The 17,889-nt window shown below is 45.9% G+C and overlaps 1 protein-coding gene across 5 annotated transcripts in view; it reads left to right on the top strand.

Moving 5' to 3' along the window:
- LOC147119925 (sentrin-specific protease 2-like) overlaps positions 1–13,168 on the top strand; it is a 116,853-nt gene extending 103,685 nt beyond the window's left edge. For 4 of the 5 annotated variants that reach the window (XM_085985322.1, XM_085985319.1, XM_085985317.1 and 1 more), the window contains 3 exons: positions 9,566–9,650; positions 10,997–11,092; positions 12,452–13,168. In XM_085985322.1, the coding sequence (XP_085841448.1) occupies positions 9,566–9,650; positions 10,997–11,092; positions 12,452–12,514 (244 nt within the window). In that variant the 3' untranslated portion in view covers positions 12,515–13,168. Of the gene's footprint in view, positions 1–9,565; positions 9,651–10,996; positions 11,093–12,451 lie in introns of those variants that run through there. The other variant, XM_085985321.1, reaches the window with a different exon arrangement.
- Positions 13,169–17,889: the final 4,721 nt, after the last annotated feature.

Genomic DNA, 17,889 nt, shown 5'->3' with positions numbered 1-17,889 from the left:
CTTCTAAACTCCAGTGAGTATAAGCCCAATCGACACAATCTCTCCTCATACGTCATTCCTGCCATCCCAGGTATCAGCCTGGTGAATCTTCGCTGCACTTCCTCCATGGCAAGAACGTCCTTCCTCAGGTAAGGTGACCAAAACTGCACACAATACTCAAGATGCGGTCTCACCAAGGCCCTGTACAACTGTAGCAAGACATCCTTGTTCCTGTACTCGAACCCTCTTGCTACGAAGGCCAACATACCATTTGCCGCCTTAACCGCCTGCTGCACCTGCATGCTTACCTTCAGCGACTGGTGCACAATAACACCCAGGTCTCTTTGCACTTCCCCTTCTCTCAATCAATTGCCATTCAAATAATAATCTGCCTTCCTGTTTTTGCCACCAAAGTGGATAACCTCACATTTATCCACATTATAGTGCATTTGCCATGTTTCTGCCCAATCACCCAACCTGTCCAAATCGTACTGGAGTTTCACGACATCCTCCTCACAGCTTACCCTCCCACCCAGCTTTGTGTCGTCTGCAAATTTGGAGATATTACATCCAATTCCCTCGTCCAGATCATTAATATATATTGTGAACAGCTGGGGTCCTAGGACCGATCCTTGCGGTACCCCACTAGTCACTGCCTGCCACTCGGAAAACGACCTGTTTATTCCAACTCTTTGCTTTCTGTCCGCCAACCAGTTCTCTGTCCAAGTCAATACCTTGCCCCCAATCCCATGTGCCTTAATTTTGCACGCTAATCTCTTATGTGGGACCTTATCGAAAGCCTTCTGAAAGTCCAAATACACCACATCCACTGGTTCTCCCTTATCTATTTTACCAGTTACATCCTCAAAAAATTCCAGTAGATTAGTCAAGCATGATTTACCTTTTGTAAATCCATGTTGACTTTGTCCGATCCTGTCACTGCTTTCCAAGTGCTCTGCTATTACATCTTTTATAATAGACTCTAGCATTTTCCCCACTACCGATGACAGGCTTACCGGTCTATAATTCCCCGCTTTTTCTCTACCACCTTTTTTGAATAGTGGGGTAACATTAGCTACCCTCCAATCCATGGGTACCGTTCCAGAGTCTATCGAGTTCTGGAAGATGACCAGCAATGCATCTACTATCTCTAGGGCCACTTCCTTAAGTACCCTGGGATGTAGACCATCAGGCCCTGGGGATTTTTCGGCCTTCAGTCCTGTTGTATCCGTGTGTTAATGGAGACACGGAATGCTGGAGTTGATTTAACAAGTGTTTACTGAACAAAGTCTGGAGGTGAACTAAAACTATACAAGACGCTATACAGGCTTATAGATCCGAGTGGTCACTACCGGTACTACAGTACACAGGGGCTTCAAAAAAAAACATAGTTCCTCTTAAAGGTACATACACTACAATTCCTCCCCTTTTAGATAAATAGTACATAACATTTTAAGGAATCATTAATTAACATTTTTACAAGAACAATAATCTACACATTTGCTGAAGTTAATCAATTACAAATTCAGTCTCTCTGGAGGCTTCCTGACTCAGTCCGGATAATGCCTCGGTGGTGTAGTAGGTTCTTTTGGCAAGGTCGATTCGGCTTGAATGCCAGTGTCGGGTTCATCTGGTTCCAGTATCACCGGATCGGAGGTAGATACTATGGGTATCTCTGCTTCATCATTAGGCGTATAGAGTTGTGGTGTAGGTTGTCCCTTTTCGGATGATTCTATGATCTGGTCAGCATGGCGCCTTATTATGCTTTCTCCAATGTCCATGGTATACATCAGCGGTCCTAGTCATGTGCAAATAGCTCCAGGCTGCCATTTCTCGGTACGGTAGTCCCGGGCCAAAACTTGTTGACCTATCTGGAAGGTTCTAGTTGGCCTTTCATTCATGCCTTGAAATTGCCGGTTCTCTACGTCCCTTCTGATGTTTGGCTTGATCAAATCCAGCCGGCATCTTAGTCTTCTATTGAAAAACATCATGGCGGGGGTTTGGTTTGTAACCACATGTGTTGCATTCCTGTACGCAAACAAGAAGTTATCTACCTTATGTTGTAGATTTATGTCTTCATTACCCATGGCCTTTATGGCCTTCTTGAAGGTCTGGACAAACCTTTCAGCTAATCCATTGGTGGTGGGATGGTATGGGGCGGACGTGTAGTGCTTAACCCCATTGTTTTTTAAGAACTTCCTGAATTCTTCGGATACAAATTGCGGTCCATTATCAGAACAGATCTGTTCAGGCAGCCCATCCCTGGCGAATATGGTCCTTAATACTGTGATGGGTTTTTCCGTGGTGGTGGAGGACATCTTTATTACCTCCGGCCACTTGGAGTGTGCATCAACCGCGATTAAGAACATTGAGTCCATAAATGGACCAGCAAAGTCGATATATACCCTTTGCCATGGAGGTGAGGGCCACTCCCATGGATGTAGAGGGGCTTGTGGTGGGGCGTTTTGGACCTTCTGGCATCCTAGACAGCTCTTGGTCATTTCTTCGATGTCTCCATTGATACCTGGCCACCACACAAACGCTCTGGCTAAGTTCTTCATTTTCACTCCACCCAGATGCCCCTCGTGAAGCTCCTTTAGCACTTTATCCTGGAGTTTGGGTGGAATCACCACTCTGGATCCACACATCAAGGTTCCTCGGCACACTGACAGCTGTTCTCTTCTTTGCGAGAATGCTGGCAACTGGTTCGCCATGTGCTGGCCATCCCTTCACCGTTAAATCGTAGACTCGTGAGAGAGTCGGGTCATTTCTCGTTTCCTTTTCAATGGTAGAATTTGTCACTGGTAGACATTCCACTATGGTCGAGTGGAACATCTCCACTGGGTCCACTGTAGGTGCCTCTTCTACCGTTGGCAACGGTAGGCGCAATAAACCGTCAGCATTCCCATGCTGTTTTGTTCCTTTGTATTCTATGTCATATTGGTGTGCCCCTAGGAAAAGGGACCACCTCTGTAGCCTTTGCGCTGTCATAATGGGAACGCCCTTTTTAGGGTTGAATATGGAGACGAGGGGTTGATGGTCAGTCAACAAGGTAAATTTTTGTCCGTGTAGGTAATGGTTGAATTTCTTCACCCCCCACACCAGGCTGAGTGCCTCCCTGTCGATCTGGGCATAGTTACGCTCAGCTGAGTTCAATGAGCGTGACGCAAAAGCTATCGGCCGCTCCGAGCCATCAGGGAATCTATGCGATAATACCGCTCTCACGCCGTAAGGGGATGCATCGCACGCCAGTCTGATTGGCAGTGATGGGTTGTAATGAGCCAACACTTCCTTGGACGTGATCAAGCCTTTGCACTTATGGAAGGCACGTTTACAGTCTTCGCTCCATTTCCAAATTACTCCCGTTTGTAGCAGTGTGTTAAGAGGGTGCAGAACCGTTGACAAGTTCGGTAAAAATTTATGATAGTAATTTATTAATCCCAGGAACGACCTTAATTGTGAGACATTTTCAGGCGCTGGGGCTTTTACGACCGCTTCAATTTTTTCAGGTGACTTATGCAACCCTTCTTCGTTAATGACATGGCCACAATATGATATTGTTTTTGGAAAAATTCACACTTGGGGCGATTTGCTCGTAGGCCCCGTTCTCTCAGCCTCGTGAGCACCTGCTCCAAATTGGCAAGGTGCTCATTGTCATTTTCTCCTGTTACAAGGATGTCGTCTAGGTAGCATTGAGTCCCCGGAATCCCTTGCAGGACTTGCTCCATAGCTCTTTGCCAGATAGCTGGAGCTGATGCTACTCCGAAAACCAGTCGATTGTACTGGTACAGGCCTTTGTGTGTGTTTATCGTGAGATACTTTTTAGAGGCCTCCTCAACCTCCATCTGTAGATATGCCTGTGCCAAGTCAATTTTGGTGAAACGTTTCCCTCCGGATAGTGAGGCGAAAATATCTTCTATCCTCAGAAGAGGATACTGTACCGTATGAAGAACCGGGTTTATAGTCACCTTGAAGTCCCCACAGATGCGAATTTTTCTCTGTTCTTCAGATTTATCATTATTCAACGTTTTCTTCATGACCTGGACGATGGGTGTTGCCCACTCGCTCCAATCTACCTTGGATAACACGCCTGCTTTTTCCAAATTCTCCAGCTCTGCCTCGACTGCTGGATGAATTGCGTATGGCACCGGCCTTGCCTTAAAAAACTTGGGAATTGCCGCATCTTCCACTTTTATTGAGGCGGTGGCGCCTTTCAGGGTTCCTAGTTCCTGTTGAAACACTTCTTTGGCGTTAGCCAAGATTTCTTTTAATCGTCCAGGTATGACGTCATCATCATTTTTTTTCTTACTGGTCACCGTCAGTGTCTGAATGGAGTGCCAGTCTAAACGTATCTTTCTGATCCATTCACGTCCCAACAACGGTGGACCACCATCTTGCAGAACGTATAAATACAACTTCTGTATTTCCTTGCCATTGTATACAACAGGCACCCTTATTTTCCCTCTGGGGTATACTTTCTGCCCCGTATATGTCTTCAAGATAATGGATGTGTCTTTCAAAGGTATATGCGGAAATAGCCGCTCGTAATCCCGTCGACTTATGACGGTCAGAGCTGATCCTGTATCCAGCTCCATTTTAACTGGGGACCCCGCTATCGTGAGGGTAACCCAAATGGTCTGGTAATCTTCTTTGGCAATTACATTATGTAATTTGAGACAGCTTAGCCTCTTGTTTCCGGAGTCGCTATTGCTCTTCTGGTCTTCGGAGCTACTGTCCGTCATCATTTGTACCTTTCTGTACTTTTCCTTCTTGACCTTTTTACTGTCAGCGGATTTTTTTCCAGATCGGCATACACGTGCAATGTGTCCCATCTTTCCGCATTGCCTGCATGCTTTGTCCTTGAACCAGCAGTCCTTCTGGTCATGGGTGGATCTGCCGCAGCGATAACATCTCTCGAAACCCCGTGTCATTTCATGGGTGCCGAAGTCCTGTGGCTTTTGCTGTATCTCTGCAGCTCCTCTTGCTGCTGCTTCGTATGATACAGCCACACTGAATGCCTTGTCCAGTGTCAAATCTTTCTCAGAAAGTAGTCTTTTCTGTGTTCCTTCGCTTAGGAGACCGCAGACGAATTTGTCTCGTAGAGAATCTGCAAGTCCTGCCCCGAATTGGCAGTGCTTTGACAGCTTTTGTAATTTGGTGAGGTAATCAGCGTTACTTTCATTCTTGTGCTGATTCCTCCTGAAGAATTTGAATCGTTCCGCTATCAGCAGCGGTGTTGGGTTTAAGTGCTCCTGTAGGGTATCAACAATCTCCTTAAAATTCTTGTCCATCGGTTTGGCTGGAGTGATCAAGTTTCGTAACAGCCCGTATGTCCTTGCGCCCATCAGATTTAGAAGTACCGATGCCTTTTTATCATCCGCTACTTCATTCGCCTTGCAATATACCTCCACTCTTTCCACATATGTGGTCCAATCCTCTATATCACTATCGAAAGCAGTGATATTGCCAGTCTTAGGCATCCTGAAAATCAAAAATGGCGCCTCCCGCACTTTCCCTTCTTCCCTGCCGAGTCAAGATGGCGCCTCCCGCCGCTGCCGCTGCTGCCAACGCTGTTCTCCGCGGTTTTTATTTACACATATATTTTAAACAGTTTCTCCGTCACTTGGAGAATCGTTCCCGTCGGACTCTCTGGGACTTTCCCCTCCCTTTGCTTGGTCCGAACGCCGACCTGCTTTGCAGCGCCGGCCGTCTCCTGAGTGCTCCACCCTCTGTCTCTGTTTGCTTCTGCCTTCCGACTCGCTGCCCGGCCCCGCTGCTGAGCCACCCGATCGAGCCCCAGCCCGCCGCCCAGGAAGGATCAGTGCACTACCTGCCACCAGCCCGTTTAGCTGGTGAAACCACAGGTTTTCTTTCCCTTCGACCTTCGTCTGAGGAATCGATCTCCTTGAGGTGCTGCCGAATTGCAGGTAAGTTTGTTTCTAACTCGTCGCCACTGTTGTATCCGTGTGTTAATGGAGACACGGCATGCCGGAGTTGATTTAACAAGTGTTTACTGAACAAAGTCTGGAGGTGAACTAAAACTATACAAGACGCTATACAGGCTTATATACCCGAGTGGTCACTACCGGTACTACAGTACACAGGGGCTTCAAAAAAAACATAGTTCCTCTTAAAGGTACATACACTACAAGTCCCATCAATTTTCCTAACACCATTTCCCTACAAATACTGATTTCTTTCAGTTCCTCCCTTTCATCAGACCCTATGTTCCCCGGCATCTCTGGGAGGTTAATTGTGTCCTCCTTTGTGAAGACAGAACCAAAGTATGTATTTAGTTGGTCTGCCATTTCCTTGTTTCCCATTATAAATTCCCCTGATTCTGACTGTAAGGGACCTACGCTTGACTTCACCAATCTTTTTCTCTTCACATATCTATAAAAGCTTTTACAGTCAGTTTTTATGTTCCCTGCTAACTTACTCTCATTTTATTTTCCCTTTCTTAATTAATCCCTTTGTCCTCCTTTGTTGACTCCTAAACTGCTTCCAATCCTCTGGATTATTGCTTTTTCTAGCCAATTTATATGTCCTCTCCTTGGATCTTATGCTATCCCTAATTTCCCTTGTTAGCCACGGTTGAGTCACCTTTTTTGTTTTATTTTTATGCCAAACTGGGATGAACAAATTCTGTAGCTCATCCATTCGGTCTTTGAATGTTTGCCATTGCCTATCCACTGTCACTGCTGTACGTACCTTGATTCTATGGTCAGTGGAATGATGATGTGTGCTGGACACTGCTGTAAGTACCGTGATTCTATGGGTCAGTGGAGTGATGTGTGCTGGACACTGCTGTAAGTACCTTGATTCCATGGGTCAGTGGAATGATGCTGTGTGCTGGACACTGCTGTAAGTACCTTGATTCTATGGGTCAGTGGAATGATGATGTGTGCTGGACACTGCTGTAAGTACCTTGATTCCATGGGTCAGTGGAATGATGGTGGGTGCTGGACACTGCTGTAAGTACCTTGATTCTATGGGTCAGTGGAATGATGATGTGTGCTGGACACTGTTGTAAGTACCTTGATTCCATGGGTCAGTGGAAAGATGGTGTGTGCTGGATACGGTTGTAAGTACCTTGATTCCATGGGTCAATGGAATGATGATGTGTGCTGGACACTGCTGTATGTACCTTGATTCTATAGGTCAGTGGAATGATGAAGTGTGCTGGACACTGCTGTAAGTACCTTGATTCTATGGGTCAGTGGAATGATGATGTCTGCTGGACACTGCTGTAAGTACCTTGATTCTATGGTCAGTGGAATGATGATGTGTGCTGGACACTGCTGTAAGTACCTTGATTCTATGGGTCAGTGGAATGATGATGTCTGCTGGACACTGCTGTAAGTACCTTGATTCTATGGGTCAGTGGAATGATGATGTCTGCTGGACACTGCTGTAAGTACCTTGATTCTATGGGTCAGTGGAATGATGAAGTGTGCTGGACACTGCTGTAAGTACCTTGATTCTATCGGTCAGTGGAATGATGAAGTGTGCTGGACACTGCTGTATGTACCTTGATTCTATAGGTCAGTGGAATGATGATGTGTGCTGGACACTGCTGTATGTACCTTGATTCTATAGGTCAGTGGAATGATGAAGTGTGCTGGACACTGCTGTATGTACCTTGATTCCATGGGTCAGTGGAATGATGCTGTGTGCTGGACACTGCTGTAAGTACCTTGATTCTATGGTCAGTGGAATGATGATGTGTGCTGGACACTGCTGTAAGTACCTTGATTCTATAGGTCAGTGGAATGATGATGTCTGCTGGACACTGCTGTAAGTACCTTGATTCTATGGTCAGTGGAATGATGATGTGTGCTGGACACTGCTGTAAGTACCTTGATTCTATGGTCAGTGGAATGATGATGTGTGCTGGACACTGCTGTAAGTACCTTGATTCTATGAGTCAGTGGAATGATGATGTGTGCTGGACACTGCTGTAAGTACCTTGATTCTATGGGTCAGTGGAATGATGATGTGTGCTGGACACTGCTGTAAGTACCTTGATTCTATGGGTCAGTGGAATGATGATGTGTGCTGGACACTGCTGTAAGTACCTTGATTCTATGGGTCAGTGGAATGATGATGATTGCTGAACACTGCTGTAAGTACGTTGATTCTGTGGTCAGTGGAATGAGGATGTCTGCTGGACACTGCTGTAAGGACGTTGATTCTGTGGTCAGTGGAATGATGATGTCTGCTGGACACTGCTGTAAGTACCTTGATTCTATGGGTCAGTGGAATGATGATGATTGCTGAACACTGCTGTAAGGACGTTGATTCTGTGGTCAGTGGAATGAGGATGTATTCAAACACTGGGGTCAGTCCCGTGGCTCTGCAATGCTTGAATGTCTCGCTTGTATCTTGATGTCCAAACCTAGACACAAAGTACTCAAGGTGTCGTCTGACGAGAGTACAATGTAGTTTCAGCATGACTTGTACTCGTGTGATTTGGCTATAAATTTAGCATTCCATTTGCTTTGTCGGTTCTACTAAGACCCGCAGTTCTCTTTTAACTTCTTCCTTAGTTATTTCAACACCATTCATGGAGTATGTTTATTGCCCATTTTTGCTTCCTATGTGCAGTAGTACTCTGCACTTTGCTGCATTAAACTTTATTTGCAATTGTTCTGCCTGTATTTTGTCCAACTCCTCCTGTAAATATTGAGCTGCCTCCTCCAATTCTACAGCACCTCCTACAAATCACCTGCAAATTTTGACCACTTGCCTTCTGAGTCCATGACATTGATGTAAGATGGAAACAGTGTTCCTCTTCTCCCCTGGGCTGCAGTTGTGCATCACCTCACGGCCCACTATATAACAGTATTGGCAGAGCCTTGGGAACAGGTGCCTGCTTTGTGGATGTGGGCGTGGGAGAGCTAAAAAGGATCTGGAGTGAAAATAAAAAATAACCAACAAAAAAGGAGACACATGCTCAAAAGGTGAAAATTCAGCCGATTCAAATGGCATGTAATTGAGCGATAAAGACCAGGATGGTCCCAGGTTCAGTACCCAGCCTGTACTGAGTTAGCTGGAGCTACAGTTAGTCTCAGCACATCCTGGGCTACAGGGTGGTGAGTCAGTCAGGGCTCCGATTCCTTACCACTATCCAATAACCTCTGCTAGAAAGTGCATATATGCGAGTGAGGATCGACTTGGGCTTGTTGGTGATGTCAGATGACCTAAAATGTTTAGGCTCACACATGAAGAGTGGTTACTGGGCAAGATACTGGTGGGTGACTGGTGTCCAAGCAAGAGTCAGCGTTGACAAGAGGATGAGCAGAAAAAGGAAGAGGGAGAGAAATGGTTTCAGTGTGAGAGGACCGAAATGCACCTTAGCACATGCACTGCGCTGCTGAAATAGGGTTAGGCTCAGAGGCTGCTGCTGCTTCTCCTTTGGTCACTCCATCTGTTCAGACATGATCACTGTTGCCTCTGCCACACCGATTAGGTACCAGGTGAAGTTAGCGCATCCCATGGCAACGGTGGTTTTGTGTATAGTGCTGGTAGTGCAGCATTTAAGAACGTGCAGATTCTGACTCTCTCTTGTTATGTTTGATTTTAGACGATACTTGCAAGAAGAAAGCAGAAACAAGAAAGGCCGACACTTGGATTCCTCTGAGTGGGTTCTCCGCAGCATGCGATCTCATGTAATTGCCAGCATCTTACATTGTTATATTTCACAACAGGCTGCCCCAAGGCTCAGTTGGTTATGGCAATATGGAACTGAGCCTTGCAGAGCTCCCGGATCCCAGATTTGATTCCTTGCCTGTGTTGAGTTAGCTGACCTAAGAGCACCACACTTGGCCTCAATGCCCCTGGGCTAGTAAGGGGAACAATCAGCACTGGTTCCTGGCTCTGATCAGTAGCCAGTGACCTTTCCTGTGCACACCTGACGAGGACAAGAACTGGTGCTACCTCCAGGTGAAAGGCCTGCTGAGACTTGCTCTATGACCTAACACATGAAGAATGGCCACTTGGTTGAGGTACTGGGGGCTACCTGGTGCCTGCAGAACCATCGAGGTTTGCATGCAATAGTAATTTAGGAATGACACACAGCCATATTTAGTGCTGTTGCCATGAATGGATCCTGTTCTATGCATTGCCTTTTTGTTCCATTCTGAGGTTGTGGTTGTTAATTGGCCAGTCATAGGAGTGCAGGGTGCTTGCTTGTGCTGCAGTTAAAACCAGTATGACAGCTTATGTTAGACTTGCAGTTAAGTGGGTAGCCTGAGTGTAAAACGGCATTTGGAAAAGAGGAAACAAAAACAGAAAATGCTGGAAATACAAAGCAGATAAAGAGCAAACCTAGATGACCATTTTGGGTGCAGACCCATGGCCTTTCTCTTTACAGATGCTGACAGACCTGCTGTCCATTTGCAGCATTTATGATTGTTATTTCAAGTTCACAACATTCCCCAGATTTTTTTATTTGTTATTAAGAGAGGTAGGTGTAGATTTTCAACTTGCCACCCGAGCAGAGAACTGGCATTCCAGATGGTCTGGCCATTATAGAAACCGCCTGATTTTTGTCTCATTGTTTTCAATAGACATTAAAATCGGCTGGTTTTTATAAAGGCAGGTAGATCAATCTGCATCGCCAATTCTATACCCAGGCAGCAATTGAAAATCTACCCCATCCTGTTTACAGTGGGGCTCTCGGAATGCTCCCTGACAGTGCTTTGTTTTGATAACATCACGGAGATCCTGGTAGCAGGCAAGGAGTGTCGTGACAGCTGGTGATGTCCAAGTCTTTAACCCCTGTAATTAGCAGATCCGTTCAGCAGCACACAGAGGCAATTTTGTTTAAGTGCTGATGAGATGGAAGTCTTGCACAATAAGTAGGAATTCTAGAGCAGAGGTAAAGGAAAACTGAGAGTGCTGGAAATCTGAAATAAAATAGACTGAGTACGCCAAAAAATAAAAGCAGGCAATGTACTTTCAGGCCAAGTTTTTAAAAAAAGAACTCATATTTGACTTCTTTCTGTTCCGACAGGAAGTCCCACAGCAGACGAATGGAAGTGACTGTGGGGTATTTGTGTGTAAATATGCTGATTACATTGCGAGAGATGAGCAGATTACCTTTTCCCAGGTAGGGAATTATTAATGTTATTTTCTGTTTATCAAGGTGCATGGTATACATGTTCAAAAGCAGAATATTTCCTAGTTTGGGCTCTCGGTGCCCAAGTCAATATCGCAAGGCTAGGTGCATAGTAGAGCTCCCTCCATTCACAACAACGACCCTCAACCTTAGTCCCAATCCCCACTGCACCAGGGAGCCCAAAGTTTAACACAAATTAGCACGAAAATGGCAAACTAGCCAAAGAAGCTGTCAGAATGGCTGGTGTATGAATTGGAAATATTAGTCATGGAAAAATGCATAATCTTATGAGGCTGGGCTAAGGCACATTAATAAAGCACACAGAGCTTTACATCTTCTCTAATCTGTGCTGTACATGTCCTGGGAGTGTTTGATGGGACAGTGTAGAGGGAGCTTTACTCTGTATCTAACCTGTGCTGTACATGTCCTGGGAGTGTTGGTGTAGGGGTTACGGGGATCGGGTGGGATATGTGTGGGTGCAGGCTCGATGGGCCGAAAATGGCCTCTATCTGCACTGTGGGGTTTCTGTGATCTGTTTGATGGGACAGTGTAGAGGGAGCTTTACTCTGTATCTAACCTGTGCTGTACCTGCCCTGGGAGTGTTTGATGGGACAGTGTAGAGGGAGCTTTACTCTGTATCTAACCTGTGCTTTACCTGATCTGGGGATGTTTGATCTTTGCCAAATGTGGAAAAGGATATAAAATAAATATAAATTTTAACCAAAAGGGTGCTGTTCTGATGGGTACAGGTCTGTCACTGTATAACACTGGGGTAAAGTACTGGTGGATACAGGTCTCACTGTATAACACTGGGGTACAGTACTGGTGGGTACAGGTCTGTCCCTGTATAGCACTGGGGTACAGTACTGGTGGGTACAGGCCTGTCACACTATAACACTGGGGTACAGTACTGGTGAGTATAGGTCTGTCCCTGTATAGCACTGGGGTACAGTACTGGTGGGTACAGGTCTGTCACTGTACAACACTGGGGTACAGTACTGGTGAGTACAGGTCTGTCACTGTATAACACTGGGGTACAGTACTGGTGAGTACAGGTCTGTCACTGTATAACACTGGGGTATAGTACTGGTGGGTACAGGTCTGTCACTGTCTAACACTGGGGTACAGGACTGGTGGGTACAGATGTGTCACTGGTGTTGGGAGTAATCTAAGGTTTGGAATTAAAATTATTGTACAAGTAGCATATTGCACAGCAATAAAGTGTTCCGGCTTAAATATGATGTTTATGTTCTGTATTGTTAACAATCTGCTAAGTTAGCCCTGGTACACTACTGGGCACTATCGCAAATAGTTAATCTATGATTATTCTGGTATTTTGGTCTCTTCCAGCATGACATTCCCTACTTCAGGATGAAAATGGTTTGGGAGATTCTCCACAAGACGTTACTGTGATGTCTGGCTGTTGGCAGAGGCATTATTAAGGATGAGGAAGTAATGCCCTAAGTCTATCTGTGCTGGCCTTTGCACGGACAGAAGTGTGCGAAACACTGGACTCTTACTGGAGCCTGCATCTCCCACCAGAAGTCTGAATGAGGATGGAACCAGGTGCTAATTACCATTGTCCTCACCCTCTCCTCATTGAGGCTTCATGAGTATTTGAAGATTTGGCAGCTAAAAACTGAACATCCAGCTTGACCGTCACTGTTTGACAAGCCAAAGCTGATGTCATTACTGACTTCTGGGCAAAAGGTGTGGTTGAGAAATGTGTTTAAGTTTACATGCTTCACTAATGCACCTCGCAGCAATAAGCCTTCCAGAAAAGTGGCATAAGGGCTTCTCGTCTTCCTGCCCTTCCAAAACTCTGTGTATAGTTTGTGATGCCAGCAGCTTAATGCAGACAATGAAAGACACTTCTTTTCCTGGGGCATCTGGAGCGAGTGTTGCTCTTTATGGATTGGCCGGTGTAGTATCATTGTGGTAACACATTTCCCCCCCCCCCCCCGTTATTACAACAAATTCTTTGGACACTGTACACTTTTCCAATATGTTGTGTGCTGAAATCTATATTTATGACTTCATTTAATAAAGTTAGTTTGTTTTCATGTTCTGACCTTGCATTACTGTCACTGAGTTTGGAGTGTTAGATCTATGGTTCGCCATCAAGTGAGCTGGACTTGGCAACAAATAACTTGCATTGATACTGTAAGTAACTGTTGTGTCTGCAAATGTGGGAAGTCTCACGTGGGAGCAGCATTGCAGCTTCAGATGCTGATTTTTTTTTTGTATTGTCTAAATTAGTTCCCTTTTGCGAGTCTTGGTCGAGGACCTCAATCCCAGTGTCTTGCTGAAGGGCCACTCTCAGAAATGATCCAACAGAGTGATGGGATGTGGGTCCGCATTCTCAATTCCCCATACACTAGATTTCTTATTGCGGTTCTTTCGTAATTTGCACCTTCTGTCTGTTGGTTTCCTGAACCAGGAGTAAAGGCAATGATGAAGTAGTGTGTTCTTGGCTTGGGTTCCACTCTGAGAGAAGTTCAATCAGCCCGTCCAACTTGAACGGGGATCAAAAACATCCAGCCTCATTGTAACATCTTGGTGCTCGTGTTAAATCAATCACTGAAAGACAAACATTGTAACAGCAATGGATTCCTGGCATTATACCACTAACACCCACAAGAATAGCAATACTTTCGATTCCCCACCACCACCCAGGTATTGTCACCCTCCCATTCAAATATGCTGTCAGCACCCCGCTCCTCAAAAAACCTACACTTGACTCCTCTGTCCTTGCAAACTAATGCCCCATCTCCAAAACTCCCTTTCCTCACAAGCCCTTGAACATGTTTTCACCTCCAACATCCGTGCCAATCTTGCTCACAACTCCATATTTGAACCCCTCCAGGTTTCCGCCCCTGCCACAGCACTGAAATGGCCCTTATCAAAGTCACAAATGACATCCTATGTGACTGTGACCATGGTAAACTATCCCTCCTCATCCTTCTCGACCACACCATCCTCCTCCAATGCCTCTCTGCTGTCATCCAGCTGGGTGGGACTGTACTCGCCTGGTTCCATTCTTATCTATCTAATCGTAGCTAGAGAATCACCTGCAATGGCTTCTCTTCCCGCTCTCACACCGTTATCTCTGGAGTCCCCCAAGGATCTCTCCTTGGCCCCCTCCTATTCTTCATCTATATGCTGCTCCTTGGCGACATCATCCGAAAACACAATGCCAGGTTCCACATGTACGCCGGCGCCATCCAGCTCTACCTCACCACCACCTCTCGACCCCTCCACTGTCTCTAATTTGTCTGACATCATGTACTGGATAAGCAGAAATTTCTCCAGCTAATTATTGGGAAGACCAAAGCCATGGTTTTCAGTCCACGCCACGAACTCTGTTCCCTCGCCACTGACTCCATCCCTTTCTCTGGCCACCATCTGAGGCTGAAACAGATCGTTTGCCAGCTTGGCGTCCTGTTTGACCCTGAAATGAGCTTCCGACCACATATCCTCGCCATCACCAAGACCGCCTGCTTCTACCTCCGTAACATCGCCCGTCTCTGCCCGTCAGCTCATTTGCTTCTGAAACCCTCATCCATGCCTTTGTTACCTCTCGACTCGAATATTCCAATAGTTTCCTAGCTGGCCTCCCATCTTGCACTCTTTGTAAACTTGAGGTAATCCAAAACTCTGCTGCCTGTGTCCTAAATCGCGCCATGTCCCATTAACCCATCACCCCTTTGCTCGCTGACCTACATTTGCTCCCAGTCCAGCAACACCTTGATTTAAAAATCTTCAGCCTTGTTTTCAAATCCCTCCATGACCTCTCCCTCCCTATCTGTGTTGCCTCCTTCAGCTCTACAACCCTCCGATATCTTTGCGCCCCTCCAAATCTGGCCTCTTGCGCATCCCTGATTTTCAGCTGCCTCGGCCCTATGCTCTGGAATTCTCTCCCTAAACCTCTCTACCTCTCCTCCGTTAAGATGCTCCTTAAAACCTACCTCTTTAACCAAGCTTTTGATCGCCTGTCCTAATATCTCCATATGTGGTTTGGTGTCAAATGTTTTTGCTCACACTCAAGTGAAGCGCAATGCGATGTTTTACTACGTTAAAGGTGCTGTATAAATGCAAGTTGTTGATGTTCTCGCAGGGCTTGGGGCCCATCGAGGTACATTCCCACAAGGGGGAAAGGCAGGGCAACTAAAGTCAGAGCTCCCATGATGACGAAAAAGATAGTCAATGTGATAACATAAGAAATGGGAGCAGGAGTAAGCCAGTTGGCCCCTCGAGCCTACTCCGCCATTTAGTGAGATCATGGCTGAACTGATCTTGGGCTCAGCTCCATTTCCCTGCCCGCTCCCCATAATCCTTCACTCCCTTATTGTTCAAAAATCTGTCTATCTCCACCTTGAATATATTCAATGACTCAGCCTCCACCGCTCTCTCGGGCAGAGAATTCCACAGATTTACGACCCTCTGAGAGAAGAAATTCCTCCTCATCTCAGTTTTAAATGGGCAACCCCTTATTCTGAAACTATGCCCCCTAGTTCTAGATTTCCCCAAGAGGGGAAACATCTTCTCTGCATCTACCTTGTTGAGCCCCCTCAGTATCATATGTTTCAATAAGATCACCTCTCATTCTTCTAAACTCCAATGAGTATCGGCCCAACCTGCTCAACCTTTCTTCATAAGTCAATCCCCTCATAGAGTCATAGAGTTATACAGCACAGAAAGAGGCCCTTCGGCCCATCGTGTCTGCGCCGTCCATCAAGCCCTGTCCAATCTAATCCCATTTTCCAGCATTTGGTCCATAGCCTTGTATGCAATGGCATTTCAAGTGCTCATCCAAATGCTTCTTGAATGTTGTGAGGGTTCCTGCCTCTACCACCCTTTCAGGCAGTGAGTTCCAGATTCCAACCACCCTCTGGGTGAAAAAGTTCCTCCTCAAATCCCCTCCAAACCTCCTGCCCCTTACCTTGAATCTATGCCCCCTTGTTATTGACCCCCCTACTAAGGGGAAAAGTTCCTCTTTATCTACCCTATCTATGCCCCTCATCATTTTGTACACCTCAATCAGGTCCCCCCTCAGCCTTCTTTGCTCCAAGGAAAACAACCCCAGCCTGTTTAGTCTTTCTTCGTAGCTGAGGCGCTCCATCCCAGGTAACATCCCAGGATCCCATCTCAGGAATCAACCTCGTGAACCTTCTCTGAACTGCTTCCAGTGCAATTATATCCCTCCTTAAATAAGGAGACCAAAACTGTACGCAGTACTCCAGGTGTGGTCTCACCAATACCCTGTACAGTTGTAGCAGGACTTCACTGCTTTTATACTCCAACCCCCTTGCAATAAAGGCCAACATTCCATTTGCCTTCCTGATTACTTGCTGTACCTGCATGCTAACTTTTTGTGTTTCGTGCACAAGGACTCCCAGGTGTCTCTGTACTGCAGCATTTTGTAATCTCTCTCATTTAAATAATAATTTGCTTTATTATTTTTCTTACCAAAGTGGATAAACTCTCACTTTCCCACATTATACTTCATCTGCCAAATGTTTGCCCACTCACTTAGTCTGTCTATATCCCTTTGCAGATTCTTTGTGTCCTCTTCACAACTTGTTTTCCCACCTATCTTTGTATCATCAGCAAATTTGGCTACAGTACACTTGGTCCCTTCATCCAAGTCATTAATATAGATTGCAAATAATTGAGGCCCCAGCACTGATCCCTGTGGCACCCCACTAGTTACCGTTTGCCAACCGGAAAATGACCCATTTATCCCGACTCTCTGTTTTCTGTTAGTTAGCCAATCCTCTATCCATGCTAATATATTACCCCCAACACCGTGAGCTCTTATCTTGTGCAGTAACCTTTTATGTGGCACCTTATCGAATGCCTTCTGGAAATCCAAATACACAACATCCACTGGCTCACCTTTATCCACCCTACTCATTACATCCTCAAAGAACTCCAGCAAATTTGTAAAACATGATTTCCCTTTCATAAAACCATGTTGACTGCTTGACTGTATGATGAAGCAGAAAAAGAGCGCGTATGACAAATGTCAGGTTGTAAATACATGTGAGAATCAGGCTATATATAGAAAGGTCAGAGGAGAAGTGAAAAAGAAAATAAGAGGGGCAAAGAGAGGGTATGAGAATAGAATGGCAGCTAATATAAAAAAAGGTAACCCAAAAGTCTTCTCTAGGCATATAAATAGTAAATGTGTAGTAAGAGGAGCAGTGGGGCTGATTAGGGACCAAAAAGGAGATCTATGCAGGGAGGCAGAGGGTGTGGCTGAGTACTAAATGAGTACTTTGCATCAGTTTTCACCAAGGAAGAGGATGCTGCCATAGACATAGTGAAGGAGGAAGTAGTGAAGACACTTGATCATATAAAAATTGATAAAGAGGTATCAGAAAGGCTGGCTATACTTAAGTAGAGAAAGTGTAACATCCCCACCGACACCTGGGAATCCCTGGCCCAAGACCGCACAAAGTGGAGGAGAAGCATCCGGGAAGGCGCCGAATACCTCGAGTCTCTTCGCCGGGAGCAAGCAGAAGCCAAGCGCAAGGAGCACACGTCAACCCAAGCATCCCACCCACCTGCCCTTCACCACCGTCTGCCCCACCTGTGACAGAGACTGTAGGTCCCACATTGGACTCATCAGTCACCTGCGAACTCATTTTTAATGTGGAAGCAAGTCATCCTTGCCTAAGAAGAAGAAGGAGATACGTCACCACGAGCGGATGGGATGCACCCTAGGATGCTGAGGGAATTGAGGGCGGAAAACGCAGAGGTACTGGCCATAATATTCCAATCCT

This window comes from Somniosus microcephalus, chromosome 4 (genome assembly GCF_052327205.1).
Source record: "Somniosus microcephalus isolate GS21.2 chromosome 4, FLI_Smic_1.0, whole genome shotgun sequence".
NCBI classification, from domain to species: domain Eukaryota; kingdom Metazoa; phylum Chordata; class Chondrichthyes; order Squaliformes; family Somniosidae; genus Somniosus; species Somniosus microcephalus.
The sequence above is the reverse complement of the archived record's forward strand: the minus strand, read 5'-3'. Positions and strand labels throughout refer to the sequence as shown.